The 14153-nt window shown below is 47.6% G+C and overlaps 2 protein-coding genes across 5 annotated transcripts in view; one reads left to right on the forward strand and one right to left on the reverse strand.

The window, feature by feature from the left end:
* CPTP (ceramide-1-phosphate transfer protein) lies at positions 1-3212 on the reverse strand. The gene is made up of 2 exons (XM_064396839.1): positions 2951-3212; positions 1-1725 (listed from the first exon to the last, which is right to left on the reverse strand). The coding sequence occupies exons 1-2, from the start codon at positions 3070-3072 to the stop codon at positions 1227-1229; spliced, it is 621 nt and encodes a 206-aa protein (XP_064252909.1). The 5' UTR covers positions 3073-3212; the 3' UTR covers positions 1-1226.
* Positions 3175-14153, forward strand: part of INTS11 (integrator complex subunit 11) — a 20521-nt gene continuing 9542 nt past the window's right edge. For 3 of the 4 annotated variants that reach the window (XM_064396826.1, XM_064396828.1, XM_064396829.1), the window contains exons 1-10: positions 3188-3288; positions 3459-3644; positions 4834-4931; positions 6135-6208; positions 6358-6586; positions 7386-7484; positions 8245-8279; positions 10164-10302; positions 11217-11281; positions 13578-13767. In XM_064396826.1, the coding sequence (XP_064252896.1) occupies positions 3617-3644; positions 4834-4931; positions 6135-6208; positions 6358-6586; positions 7386-7484; positions 8245-8279; positions 10164-10302; positions 11217-11281; positions 13578-13767 (957 nt within the window). In that variant the 5' untranslated portion in view covers positions 3188-3288; positions 3459-3616. Of the gene's footprint in view, positions 3289-3458; positions 3645-4833; positions 4932-6134; positions 6209-6357; positions 6587-7385; positions 7485-8244; positions 8280-10163; positions 10303-11216; positions 11282-13577; positions 13768-14153 lie in introns of all 4 variants that reach the window. The other variant, XM_064396827.1, reaches the window with a different exon arrangement.

Raw genomic sequence — 14153 nt, forward strand, 5'->3', positions numbered from 1 at the left:
CACATTCTTCACATCATTTAATGTCCAGTGAGTCCAGTCTCCATGAGGTAAGAGTGATTTCCTGAATTTGTCACTGTTCCAGAGAGACAATCAGCCTGCAGCACCCCTGCAAGCCTGGACCAACCCTGCAGGGCTCCCCCGAGCTCAGCAAATCCCTCTGGCTCTTCCAGGAGCAGGCAGAAACCTCCCAAAGCAGTGATTTACAGTACAAGTGTGGATCTCCCTCCCCAGAGAGGCAGAAAAATCCTTTTGGTAGGCATTGAACACATTGATAAAAATAAAAAAGAAACACACGAGAACACAACTCAGAAGCAAACAGCTCCAGGCTGGGCTGGACAGAGGGGATTGTGCAGCAGAAATTAAAATTTCTGCACATCCCAAGTGCAAAAAACATTCATTTAACAGGGAAGGGGCACAGAGGGAAGGTGCTGCTGGGGGGATCCTGCTCCAGGAATGCTTTTCTGCTCCATCCACCCCCAAACTGACAGGGAAAGGGCATTTCCCCAGGGCACTGCTCAGCATTAAATCCTCCAGGTGGGATTTTTGTACAAACCAAAGTGTGTAAATGAGTTTAGACACCACAGCTCCAATTTGTGCTGCCACACAAGGCCACAAATATTGCTGGAAATGCACAGAAGCTGCTGGAGTTGGGCTTGAGAAGAAAAACCTTCTCCAGCTTGGCTGGGAATAAAAAAAAAATCAATCCCATAGCAGCTCATCCTAATGTGGAATTATTTTTCTAATTCTACACAGCACCTTTTAATGTGGATTTTTTATCCTAACACTAGAGATGTAAAAAAAAAAAGTGTAAAAAAAACCCTATTCCATGTTTATAAAGTGGAATAATTGGCCATCAGCTCCAGGCTGGAAAGAAAAAGTGGAAATAAGCACACACAGAGAACCAGAGGGTTGTGCTTGTGCAAAAATGTCATTGTCACCCATCAGGGAGGTCGAGCAGCTTGTGCTGAGCAAAGAGCTCCTGGGTGATGCTGTAGGCTAGGAATAGAAAAAAATAAATCCCTTAGCAGCTCAACCTAACATGGAATTTTTTTCTAACTTTAGAGATGTAAGAGAAGAACTGAGAGATGTAAAAAAAAAAAGAACCGGTCCATGTTTATAAAGTGGAATTAGCTTGGCCAACTTTCCATCTCCAGGCTGGAAAGAAAAAGTGGAAATAACCACGGACAGAGAACCAGAGGGTTGTGCAAAAGTGTCTTTGCCACCCGTCAGGGCAGGTCGAGCAGCTTGTGCTGAGCGAAGAGCTCCTGGGTGATGCCGTACACATCGCCGATGTAGGGGATGGCCTCCCCCAGCATGGCCACAGCCTCCTCGGCCGAGCCCACGTTCATGATCTCCAGGAAGGCATCCCGGGAGGGCAGCGTGCAGAACGCCACCGTGGCCGCCTTGCGAACCACCCAGGGGTGGTGCTCGGCCAGCGAGGCGTTGTAGGCGTCGGTGCAGAGCACGGAGGTGCGCGGCTCCCCGGAGCGCAGCCCCTCGAGGAAGAGCTGCAGCCAGCGCAGGGCGCGGTGCAGCCGCAGCACCGTGCGGCAGCCGGAGTCGGGCCGGGCCCGCAGCGCCGCCGGCCCCGCCGCCAGCTCGTGCTGCACCAGCGACTGCAGCGACACGAAGCCGTGCTGCTGCCGGTGACCCTCCAGCAGAGCCACCTTGGCCACGGCGTCCTTGGAGATGAAGGAGAAGACGGCGCCCAGGCTCTGCAGGAAGCTGAGGGGAGACGGGGGGTGGTGGGTTAGGGGTGGGAAGAGGAGCGGAAAAAATAGCTGGAGGGCGGAAAAACGAAACTAAAGCCACTTCAGGGGTGAAAAGAGATGAGAAAAAGCATCTGAGGGGGGAAAAGAGAAGGTAAAACCTCTCAGAGGGGTGACAAGAGAACCCAAAAAAAACGCCTGAGGGGGAAAAGACAGCCCGGCTGGAAGCCCGCCAAAAATACACCTGAGGGGGGAAAGACAGCCCTACCGAACCCCCTGGAAAAAAAACACCTGAGGGGTGAAAAAATAACCCCAAAATCACCTGAGGGGTGAAAAGAGAAGGCAAGAACTCTCTGAGGGCTGAGAAGAGAAGGCAAAAAGCATCTGAGGGGTGAAGGGAGAAGCCAGAAAACCACCTGAGGGGGGAAAAGACAGCCTGGCTGGAAGCCCGCTAAAAATACACCTGAGGGGTGAAAAGAGAAGGCAAAAAACCACCTGAGGGGTGAAAAGAGAAGGCAAAAAACCACCTGAGGGGTGAAAAGAGAAGCCAAAAAAACGCCTGAGGGGGGAAAAGGGAGCCCTGCCGAACCCCCGCTATAAAACCGGCCGGAGTCGTGCTGCACCAGCGACTGCAGCGACACGAAGCCGTGCTGCTGCCGGTGACCCTCCAGCAGAGCCACCTTGGCCACGGCGTCCTTGGAGATGAAGGAGAAGACGGCGCCCAGGCTCTGCAGGAAGCTGAGGGGAGACGGGGGGTGGTGGGTTAGGGGTGGGAAGAGGAGCGGAAAAACTACCTGGAGGGTGGAAAAATGAACCTAAAACCACCTCAGGGGTGAAAAGAGATGACAAAAAGCATCCGAGGGGGGAAAAGAGAAGGTAAAACCTCTCTGAGGGGTGACAAGAGAACAAAAAAAAACCGCCTGAGGGGGAAAAGACAGCCCGGCTGGAAGCCCGCCAAAAATACACCTGAGGGGGGAAAGACAGCCCTGCCGAACCCCCGCGAAAAAAACACCTGAGGGGTGAAAAAATAACCCCAAAATCACCTGAGGGGTGAAAAGAGAAGACAAAAGCATCTGTGGGATGAAAAGAGAAACCAAAAACTCTCTGAGGGCTGAAAAGATAAAAAGCATCTGAGGGGGGAGAAGAGAACCGCAAAACCACTTCAGTGTGAAGCCATCCCTCCCTGCCCGGTCACTGCATCCTTCTGCCCACAGCCCCCCCGCTCGCTCCCGGGCACTCACCGGATGAGGCCCCGCCAGCCGCTCAGGTAGGGCTCCAGCAGCACCTCCCGCTGCTCCGTCACGCACCTCCGGAAGGCGTCCAGAACCTCCCTCAGGCTGAACGGGCCCGCGGCCGCCGCCATGGCTCCGCGGCGCCGCCTCCCCTTCTTCTTCCTCCTCCTTCCGCATCCCGCACAGCCCGCTCGGCCAATCAGCGCCGCGTCCGTCACCCGCCGCGCCCCGCGGGCCAATCCGCTTCGCGTGCGTCATTGCGGCTCGGCCAATCCGCGCGGGGCGGCGCAGGCGCGGAGGAGGCGCCGGGGCTGCGGCCGGGCCTGGGTGAGTTTGCGGGGTTTTGTGTAGGTTTTTAATTTTCTTTTTTGTGATTTGGCGCTTTTGTTGTCTGTTTTTCTGTGTTTCTACACGTGTTTTCCCGGCTCCCCGAAGTGGCGGTGGATATCGCAGCCACACGGGGCCGCTTTCCCACCGGTTGTGGATCACCTCACGCGTGTTTTGCGTCTCTCCTCAGGAAAAAGTTTGGGCTCCGCTCGAGTCTTCGCCCGGATCCTGGAAAAACAATTGAAATGTCGCCTGTGAAACCAGCGCGATCCTCTCCTGTTGTGCCCCCCGCGCCTCTGCTCCTGGAGTAATTTTCTGTGCGGGTTTGGGACCCGGAGCGGGGTGAAAATGCCGGAGATCAAAGTCACCCCCTTGGGTAAGTCCGGCCTGAAATCGCCCTGAAATGCAAACACAGAAAACCCTGCGGGGTTTGGAATTCATGGTCACGTTTGGAACCCCTGATGTGATTCCTCTCTGCCTTCCCTTGGCTGTTCCAGTGACGGTTATAACTGTTTGGATTAATTAATCAGGATTAATGAAGTTATTCTTGTAAAGGTACTGTGGTATTGTGGAGCATTAATTCACTGCAGTGCTGAAGAGCCACAGGAAGAAAATATTTCTAATTTTTCCTTGTTTAATCTTCTTTTAATGGGTTTTGTAGTGAGAGGGCAGAGGATGTGCTGAGCAGCAGATCTGCTTTATCCTCATGGATAATTTTCAGCCTTGGTGTGGGTTTAAATTAATGAGCTTAACGAGGGCAGAGCAGCTGGAAAAGGAGATCCTTGCCAGATAAAGGATTCTTCTCTCTTCCTTGAAGATGGAATTGCAGGAAGTTTGTGCAAACCTTTACCTGCTTTTCTTTTTGAAAGAATTGCAGCTTTCCCCAGAGGAGTTTTTCCAGTGCCTTACTGGTTTTTATTGATGTTTTGCTTGTATTTTGCTAATGTTTTACTGATATTTTGCTGGTATTTTGCTGGTGTTTTATTGATGTTTTGCTGGTATTTTGCTGGTGATGTTTTATGAGTGTTTTGCTGGGTTTTTGCTGGTGTTTTACTGGTGTTCTGCTGGTATTTTGTGGTATTTTGCTGATACTTTCCTGGTGTTTTCCTGGAGTTTTCTTGGGGTTTTCTTGGTATTTTGGTGGTGCTGTTTTTTTGATGTTTTGCTGGTGTTTTACTGGTATTTTGCTGGTGTTTTGTGATGTTTTCCTGGTGTTTTCTTGGCGTTTTCTTGGGGTTTTATTGGTATTTTGCTGGTGGTGTTTTATTTGTGTTGCACCAATGTTTTACTGATATTTTGTGATGTTTTCCTGGTGTTTTCTTGGGGTTTTCTTGGTATTTTGCTGGTGGTGTTTTATTGGTGTTGCACCAATGTTTTACTGATATTTTGTGATGTTTTCCTGGGGTTTTCCTGGGGTTTTCTTGGCGTTTTCTTGTGTTTTGCTGGTGTTTTATTCATGTTTCGCTGGAGTTTTCCTGCTATATTGCTGGTGGTGTTTTGCTGATATTTCCCCGGTATTTTCCTGCTCTTTCATGATATTTTCCTGCTGCTTTGCTGGTGCCCAGGTGCGGGGCAGGACGTGGGCAGGAGCTGCATCCTGGTGTCCATCGCTGGCAAGAACGTGATGCTGGACTGTGGCATGCACATGGGCTACAACGACGACGTGAGTGTCCCCTGGGCCAGGGGGACACTGGCCTGTCCCTGCTGCACTTCTGCCCTCCTCCATCATCCTCATCATCCCCTGCTGGGGCTGGGCAGTGCCAGAGCTGCTCCTTCCCCTTCCAAAATCTCCCTTCCCCTCGAGTGTTCCATGAAACGTCAGCCCCTCCTTTCCCTGGCTGGTGGAATTGGGGAAAATTTATTAATGCAGCTGCAAATGCTCCATTCCAGGTGGGTTTGGACTCTCTGGGTTTGCTGGAATCCTGTCCTTAGCTTTGGGGCAGCTCATTCCATGTGGGATCCTCACCACATTTCTGCTGCTCCAGGGGGAGAGAAGGAAACTCCTGATTTTGGCTTCCCTGCCCCAGCAGGAAAGGAGCAATGGCACAGATATTCTGCAGGATTTAGTTCAGGCAGCAGCTGTGCTGTGACAGGAAAGCTTCTGGGGCTTTGTGCCTCAGGGCCAGGGTGTGTTCAGCACCTCTTGCACTTGGGAGATAAAATAACTTATTTGTGAAAGGCTCAGTTTGTGTTTGTGCCCTCTTTTCTGCTTCTCCCTGCACACAAAATTTGCTGGTGCTGCCTGGAGAGGGCTCAGCACATTCCCAGTGTCCCATTCCCTCCATTTTTTTCTTAGATCAGTGATGCTGGTGTTGTTGGAAAGGGCTCAGCACATTCCCAATATCCCATTCCCTCAATTTTTTGTTGGATCAGTGATGCTGGTATTGCCTGGAGAAGGATCACCACATTCCAGGTCCTTCCATCCATGTTTTTTTGTGGATCACTGATGCTGGTGCTGGCTGAAGAAGGATCAGCACATTCCCAATATCCCATTCCTTCCATTTTTTATTGGATCAGTGATGCTGGTGCAGCCTGGAGAGGGCTCAGCACATTCCCAATATCCCATTCCTTCAATTTTTTGTTGGATCAGTGGTGCTGGTGCTGCCTGAAGAAGGATCAGCACATTCCCAGTGTCCCATTCCCTCAATTTTTTGTTGGATCAGTGGTGCTGGTGCATCCTAGAGAGGGCTCAGCACATTCCCAGTGTCCCAGTGTCCCATTTTCTCAATTTTTTGTTGGATCAGTGATGCTGGTACTGCCTGGACAGGGATCACCACATTCCCAGTGTCCCAGTGTCCCATTCCCTCCATGTTTTTTGGATCACTGGTGCATTCCTGATGGCTCTCCTGTTTCCCCACGGCTGCAGAGGCGCTTCCCTGACTTCTCCTACATCACCCAGAATGGGAGGCTGACTGATTTCCTGGACTGTGTCATCATCAGGTGAGGCTCCTTCCTTGTCCCAGCACCTCCCAAGCCCACCCCTCACATTTTACCTCCTTTTCCCCCCACCCTGCACAGCTGCAAAACATCTGGGAGCCCCCCAAGCTCAACCCATTGTGGGTTTTTTTGGTTTTTTTTTATATTTTCAGCCATTTCCACCTGGACCACTGCGGGGCCCTGCCCTATTTCAGTGAGATGGTTGGCTATGATGGCCCCATCTACATGACCCACCCCACCAAGGCCATCTGCCCCATCCTGCTGGAGGACTACAGGAAGATCACCGTGGACAAGAAGGGGGAAACCAACTTCTTCACCTCGCAGATGATCAAAGACTGCATGAAGAAGGTGGTGGCTGTGCACCTGCACCAGACCGTGCAGGTGAGGGCCTTGGGAATCAAGGGGTGCAATTAGCAATGTCCCTAATGAATCAAGGGGTTGAGTTGGAGATGTGGGTGATTAATCAAGGGGTTAAATTAAAAATCAAGTGGTTAAGTTAGGAGCGTAGCTAATGAATCAGTGGGTTAAGTTGGAAATGTAGCTGATGAATCAAGGGGTTAAGTTAGGAATATAAGCTAATTAATCAAGGGGCTAAGTTAGGAATGTAGCTAATGAATCAAGGGGTTAAGTTAGGAATGTAGCTAATGAATCAAGGGGTTAAGTTGGAAATGTAGGTGATTAATTAAGGGGTTAAATTAAAAATCAAGTGGTTAAGTTAGAAGCGTAGCTAATGAATCAAGGGGTTAAATTAGAAATGTAGCTATTAGGCAGTTTAGGTTTCCTCCTTCCTCCTTTAGAGTAAATCCAGCGGTATCTGGATTTACAGATATTCCAGATATTTTCAAACGGAGTTGAAATATTGGCATTCCTGAAGAGTTTTGCTGTCTATATTTTATATATAATTGAAATATTGGCATGCCTGAAGAGTTTTACTGTTTATATTTTTATATATAATTGAAATGCTGGCATTCCTGAAGAGTTTTGCTGTCTATATTTATATATATATATATATATATAAGTTGAATATATATATATATGTGTTGAAATGCTGGCATTGCTGAAGAGTTTTGCTGTTTACATTTTATATCTAACTGAGATATTGGCATTGCTGAGGGCTGTGCTGTTTATATTTTATATCTAACTGAGATATTGGCTTTGCTGGGGGCTGTGCTGTTGGCAGGTGGATGAGGAGCTGGAGATCAAGGCTTACTACGCCGGCCACGTGCTGGGAGCTGCCATGTTCCAGATCAAGGTTGGCTGTGAGTCCGTGCTCTACACTGTGAGTATGCCCACAGGGAGAGAGATTTATCATAATATGGATAAAATATTCCCTTTTTTAGTTCTAAATATTCCCAAATAATTATATTTTATATATATATATATATGTAATTTTATATATATATATACATAATTATGTATGTGTGTAATTATATATATAATTTTAATATATATGTAATTATATATTTATATTATTCATATACTAGACATTTCTATATTACATTTACAAATATATTATAAATATAATATATATTATATATATACATTCTTATATATTTATATTATTTCTATACCAGATATCTATATAATACATATTATATATATAGTCTTTATATTATATATTTATATTAGTTATATACTGGATATTTATATTATATATATTTCATATTTCATATTTATATTTCTATTTATCTATTATAACATGGGTATATATTAGTATAACAGATATTTATATTATTTCTATTATTTATATATAATTTTCATACTTATATTAATATATATTGATATTATTTATAAAATATATTTACATATTATACCTATTATATGCACATATTATTATGTATTCATATTACTGACATACCGTGTATTTATATTATTTATTATACATTTATATTATTGATATACCAAATATTTATATACTTTATCTATAATATGTTATAGATATTATAGTTATATATTGTTACATATTTATATTATTTATATTCCATTATATTATATATTTGAGCCTCAAAAATATCTCTGGGTTTTTCTTCTCTCCTCAGGGTGATTATAACATGACACCAGACAGGCACTTGGGGTGAGTAAAAGCTGAATTTCAATTTTGAGCTGGATTCATTCAAATTCAGCTACCACAGAGCCCCAAAGCCCGCTTTACTCCCATTTCCTGTGCCATTCCTCAATTCAGCTTGGAGATTTTCAGATTTCAACCACCACAGACCATTTCCAGCAGTGATTTTGGGTGTGTTCTCCATGCTCAGGGCTGCCTGGGTGGACAAGTGCCGCCCTGACCTGCTGATCATGAGAATTCAAATTAATTACCTTAGAGCCCCCCAAGCCCGCTTTACTCCCGTTTCCTGTGCCATTCCTGAATCCAGCTTGGAGATTTTCAGATTTCAACCACCACAGACCATTTCCAGCTGTGATTTTGGGTGTGTTCTCCATGCCAGGGCTGCCTGGGTGGACAAGTGCCGCCCTGACCTGCTGATCGTGATAACTCAAATTAATCACTGAATTAATTCAAATTAATTACCTTAGAGCCCCCAAAGCCCACTTTACTCCCATTTCCTGTGCCATTCCTCAATCCAGCTTGGAGATTTTCAGATTCCAGCTGTGATTTTGGGTGTGTTCCCTGTGCCAGGGCTGCCTGGGTGGCCAAGTGCCGCCCTGACCTGCTGATCATGATCATTCAAATTAATTCAAATTATGCTACCTTAGAGCCCCCCAAGCCTGTTTTACTCCCATTTCCTGTGCCATTCCTCACTCCACCTTGGAGATATTCAGATTTCAACCACCACAGACCATTTCCAGCTGGGATTTTGGGTGTGTTCTCCATGCCCAGGGCTGCCTGGGTGGCCAAGTGCCGCCCTGACCTGCTGATCATGATCATTCAAATTAATTCAAATTAATTACCTTAGAGCCCCCCAAGCCCACTTTACTCCCATTTCCTGTGCCGTTCCTGAATCCTCCTTGGAGATTTTCAGGTTTTAAACACCACAGACCATTTCCAGCAGTGATTTTGGGTGTGTTCTCCATGCCAGGGCTGCCTGGGTGGACAAGTGCCGCCCTGACCTGCTGATCAGCAATAATTCAAATTAATTACCTTAGAGCCCCTAAAGCCCACTTTACTCCCATTTCCTGTGCCATTCCCCAATCCACCTTGGAGATTTTCAGGTTCCAGCTGTGATTTTGGGTGTGTTCCCTGTGCCAGGGCTGCCTGGGTGGACAAGTACCGCCCTGACCTGCTGATCATGATCATTCAAATTAATTCAAATTATGCTACCTTAGAGCCCCCCAAGCCCGCTTTACTCCCATTTCCTGTGCCATTCCTCACTCCACCTTGGAGATATTCAGATTTCAAACACCACAGACCATTTCCAGCAGGGATTTTGGGTGTGTTCTCCATGCCAGGGCTGCCTGGGTGGCCAAGTGCCGCCCTGACCTGCTGATCATGATAACTCAAATTAATCACTGAATTAATTCAAATTAATTACCTTAGAGCCCCCAAAGCCCACTTTACTCCCATTTCCTGTGCCATTCCTCAATCCAGCTTGGAGATTTTCAGATTCCAGCAGGGATTTTGGGTGTGTTCTCCATGGCCAGGGCTGCCTGGGTGGACAAGTGCCGCCCTGACCTGCTGATCGTGATAATTCAAATTAATTCAAATTATGCTACCTTAGAGCCCCCAAAGCCCGCTTTGCTCCCGTTTCCTGTGCCATTCCTGAATCCACCTTGGAGATTTTCAGGTTCCAGCTGTGATTTTGGGTGTGTTCCCTGTGCCAGGGCTGCCTGGGTGGACAAGTGCCGCCCTGACCTGCTGATCATGAGAATTCAAATTAATTCAAATTATGCTACCTTAGAGCCCCCCAAGCCTGTTTTACTCCCGTTTCCTGTGCCATTCCCCAATCCACCTCGGAGATTTTCAGGTTCCAGCAGTGATTTTGGGTGTGTTCTCCATGCCCAGGGCTGCCTGGGTGGACAAGTGCCGCCCTGACCTGCTGATCACAGAATCCACCTACGCCACCACCATCCGCGACTCCAAGCGCTGCCGCGAGAGGGATTTCCTCAAGAAGGTGCACGAGACCGTGGAGAGGGGAGGGAAGGTAAATCATCATGAATAGTCAATAAAAATAGATAAAAAAATAATAAAAATAATAAAAAATTACAGTATTAATTGATAAAAGTAAATCGTTAATGTATAAGGATTATTATTAATAATAAATAATCAAGAATTAATATATAAGAATCATTATTACTGAATAATAATGAATATATAAGAATTACTATTGATAATAAATAATAAATAATGAATATATAAGAATTATTATTAATAATAAATAATAGATAATGAATATATAAGAATTGTTATTAATAATAAATAATGCATTCCCTGCATTCCCTGAATTCCCTGCATTCCCTGATTCCCTTCGTTACCTGAATTCCTGAATTCCCTGCATTCCCTGCATTCCTTGAATTCCCTGAATTTCCCGAATTCCCTGCATTCCCTGAATCCCTGCATTCCCTGCATTCCCTGCATTCCCGCATTCCCTGAATTCCCTGAATTCCCTGCATTCCTTGAATTCCCCGAATTTCCCGAATTTCCCTGCATTCCCTGATTCCCTGCATTCCCTGAATTCCTGAATTCCCTGCATTCCTGCATTCCCTGAATTCCCTGCATTCCTTGAATTCCCCGAATTCCCCAAATTTCCCGAATTTCCCTGCATTACCTGATTCCCTGCATTCCCTGAATCCCTGAATTCCTGAATTCCCTGCATTCCCTGATTCCCTGCATTCCCTGCATTCCCTGAATTCCCTGCATTCCCTGATTCCCTGCATTCCCTGATTCCCTGAATTCCTGAATTCCTGAATCCCTGCATTCCCTGATTCCCTGCATTCCCTGATTCCCTGAATTCCTGAATTCCTGCATTCCCTGATTCCCTTCATTCCCTGATTCCCTGCATTCCCCGCATTCCCTGCATTCCCTGCATTGCTGCATCGCTGCACTGCTGTGTTGCAGGTGCTGATCCCGGTGTTCGCCCTGGGCCGGGCGCAGGAGCTCTGCATCCTGCTGGAAACCTTCTGGTGAGCGCCGGTGCCGCTGGGGCTGCGTGCTGCAGGGCAGGTGCCGCTGGGGCCGCGTGCTGCAGGGCAGGTGCAGCTGGGGCCGCGTGCTGCAGGGCAGGTGCCGCTGGGGCTGCGTGCTGCAGGGCAGGTGCAGCTGGGGCTGCGTGCTGCAGGGCAGGTGCCGCTGGGGCTGCGTGCTGCAGGGCAGGTGCCGCTGGGGCTGCGTGCTGCAGGGCAGGTGCCGCTGGGGCTGCGTGCTGCAGGGCAGGTGCCGCTGGGGCTGCGTGCTGCAGGGCAGGTGCAGCTGGGGCTGCGTGCTGCAGGGCAGGTGCAGCTGGGGCTGCGTGCTGCAGGGCAGGTGCAGCTGGGGCTGCGTGCTGCAGGGCAGGTGCAGCTGGGGCCGCGTGCTGCAGGGCAGGTGCCGCTGGGGCTGCGTGCTGCAGGGCAGGTGCAGCTGGGGCCGCGTGCTGCAGGGCAGGTGCCGCTGGGGCTGCGTGCTGCAGGGCAGGTGCCGCTGGGGCTGCGTGCTGCAGGGCAGGTGCAGCTGGGGCTGCGTGCTGCAGGGCAGGTGCCGCTGGGGCTGCGTGCTGCAGGGCAGGTGCCGCTGGGGCTGCGTGCTGCAGGGCAGGTGCAGCTGGGGCTGCGTGCTGCAGGGCAGGTGCAGCTGGGGCCGCGTGCTGCAGGGCAGGTGCAGCTGGGGCCGCGTGCTGCAGGGCAGGTGCCGCTGGGGCCGCGTGCTGCAGGGCAGGTGCAGCTGGGGCTGCGTGCTGCAGGGCAGGGTGCAGCTGGGGCTGCATGCTGCAGGGCAGGTGCCGCTGGGGCTGCGTGCTGCAGGGCAGGGTGCAGCTGGGGCCGCGTGCTGCAGGGCGGGTGCAGCTGGGGCTGCGTGCTGCAGGGCAGGTGCAGCTGGGGCTGCGTGTGCTGCAGGGCAGGTGCAGCTGGGGCCGCGTGCTGCAGGGCAGGTGCCGCTGGGGCTGCGTGCTGCAGGGCAGGGTGCAGCTGGGGCCGCGTGCTGCAGGGCGGGTGCAGCTGGGGCTGCATGCTGCAGGGCAGGTGCCGCTGGGGCTGCGTGCTGCAGGGCAGGTGCAGCTGGGGCTGCGTGCTGCAGGGCGGGTGCCGCTGGGGCTGCGTGCTGCAGGGCAGGTGCCGCTGGGGCTGCGTGCTGCAGGGCAGGTGCCGCTGGGGCTGCGTGCTGCAGGGCAGGTGCAGCTGGGGCTGCGTGCTGCAGGGCAGGTGCCGCTGGGGCCGCGTGCTGCAGGGCAGGTGCCGCTGGGGCCGCGTGCTGCAGGGCAGGTGCCGCTGGGGCTGCGTGCTGCAGGGCAGGTGCAGCTGGGGCACGCAGCCCCCGGGAGTGTGTTACTGTGTCCTCATTCAGTTATGGAATGGTGCAGAGATAAATCATCCATGGAATAATGCAGAAAGAGATTCTATATATGTATGAGTTATGTTATTTCATATTCCTCCAGGAGAGGAATGGCCCTGCGTGCAGGGAGAGCTAAAACTAACATTGTTAAATATTGAAAATATTCAATATTTTATTATTATTATTATATATTTTATATAGTATATAAATTATTATAAATTTCATAAATTGTATATTGGTATTTTTCTATATACTTTATATTTTATGTAATGTATTATTTTAATATAGTCTATAAAATATATAGAATATGTACTATAGATATTATATGTATTATAATACACATATAATATATATTATATATATTTTATACATTATATATTACATATTTCATATAATATATTCTATTTATGTTTTATATTATATATTTTATGTTAAATACTATCATATCTATAATATATGTATTATATATTGTATAATACATAATATATATTGTGTAATATAATACAGTATATTATATTATGTTATATTATATTATATTATATTATATTATATTATATTATATTATATTATATTATATTATATTATATTATATTATATTATATTATATTATAGTGGTAATTATTATATTTTATATATATTTTATATATTTTATGTATTATATATTTTTATATTATTTTACATATATTATATATATTTTACATATTATATATTATATATTATATATCATATATTATAATTTTTATATTTTTATATCTTTTCTATTTTTATATTCTATATTTTGTATTCTATATATTATATATTACATATATTATCTATTATTTATATATATTATATAAATATTTTTATATTACTATAATATGATGAAAACAGGGAAATCCACCCCAAAACCCCACGTTTGCCTCCTCAGCTCCGTGACCCTCCAGCATTTCTGTGCCTCTTTCCCCTCCGCAGGGAAAGGATGAACCTGAAGGCTCCAATTTACTTCTCCACGGGCCTGACAGAGAAAGCCAACCACTACTACAAGCTCTTCATCACCTGGACCAACCAGAAGATCCGGAAAACCTTCGTGCAGAGGAACATGTTTGAGTTCAAGCACATCAAGGCCTTCGACAGGGCCTTCGCAGACAACCCGGGGCCCATGGTGGGTGAGCTGGGCACGGCTGCCAGCCAGGGCTAGCAGCCAGGGTTCTCATCCAGGGCTCCCAGAGTCCTGGGGGTCACCCCGAGCATCCTGCATCCCATCGTCGTTTACATCGGGTGTAAATCCTCTGAGGTTTTATTGCGTTTGAGGTGAAATAACCGGAAAAAAATGAGCATTTTACATGTTAGTGCCATCAGTGCCACCTCGAAACCTCTCCTGGCCAGGCCAGCTGTGTAAATCCTCTGAGTTTTTATTGTGTTTGAGGTGAAACATCCAGGAAAAAATGCAAATTTTGCATGTTTGTGCCATCAATCCCACCTCAAAACCTCTCCTGGCCAGGCCAGCTGTGTAAATCCTCTGAATTTTTATTGCGTTTGAGGTGAAAC

Source organism: Passer domesticus, chromosome 22 (assembly GCF_036417665.1).
Source record: "Passer domesticus isolate bPasDom1 chromosome 22, bPasDom1.hap1, whole genome shotgun sequence".
In the NCBI taxonomy this organism is placed as follows: Eukaryota; Metazoa; Chordata; class Aves; order Passeriformes; family Passeridae; genus Passer; species Passer domesticus.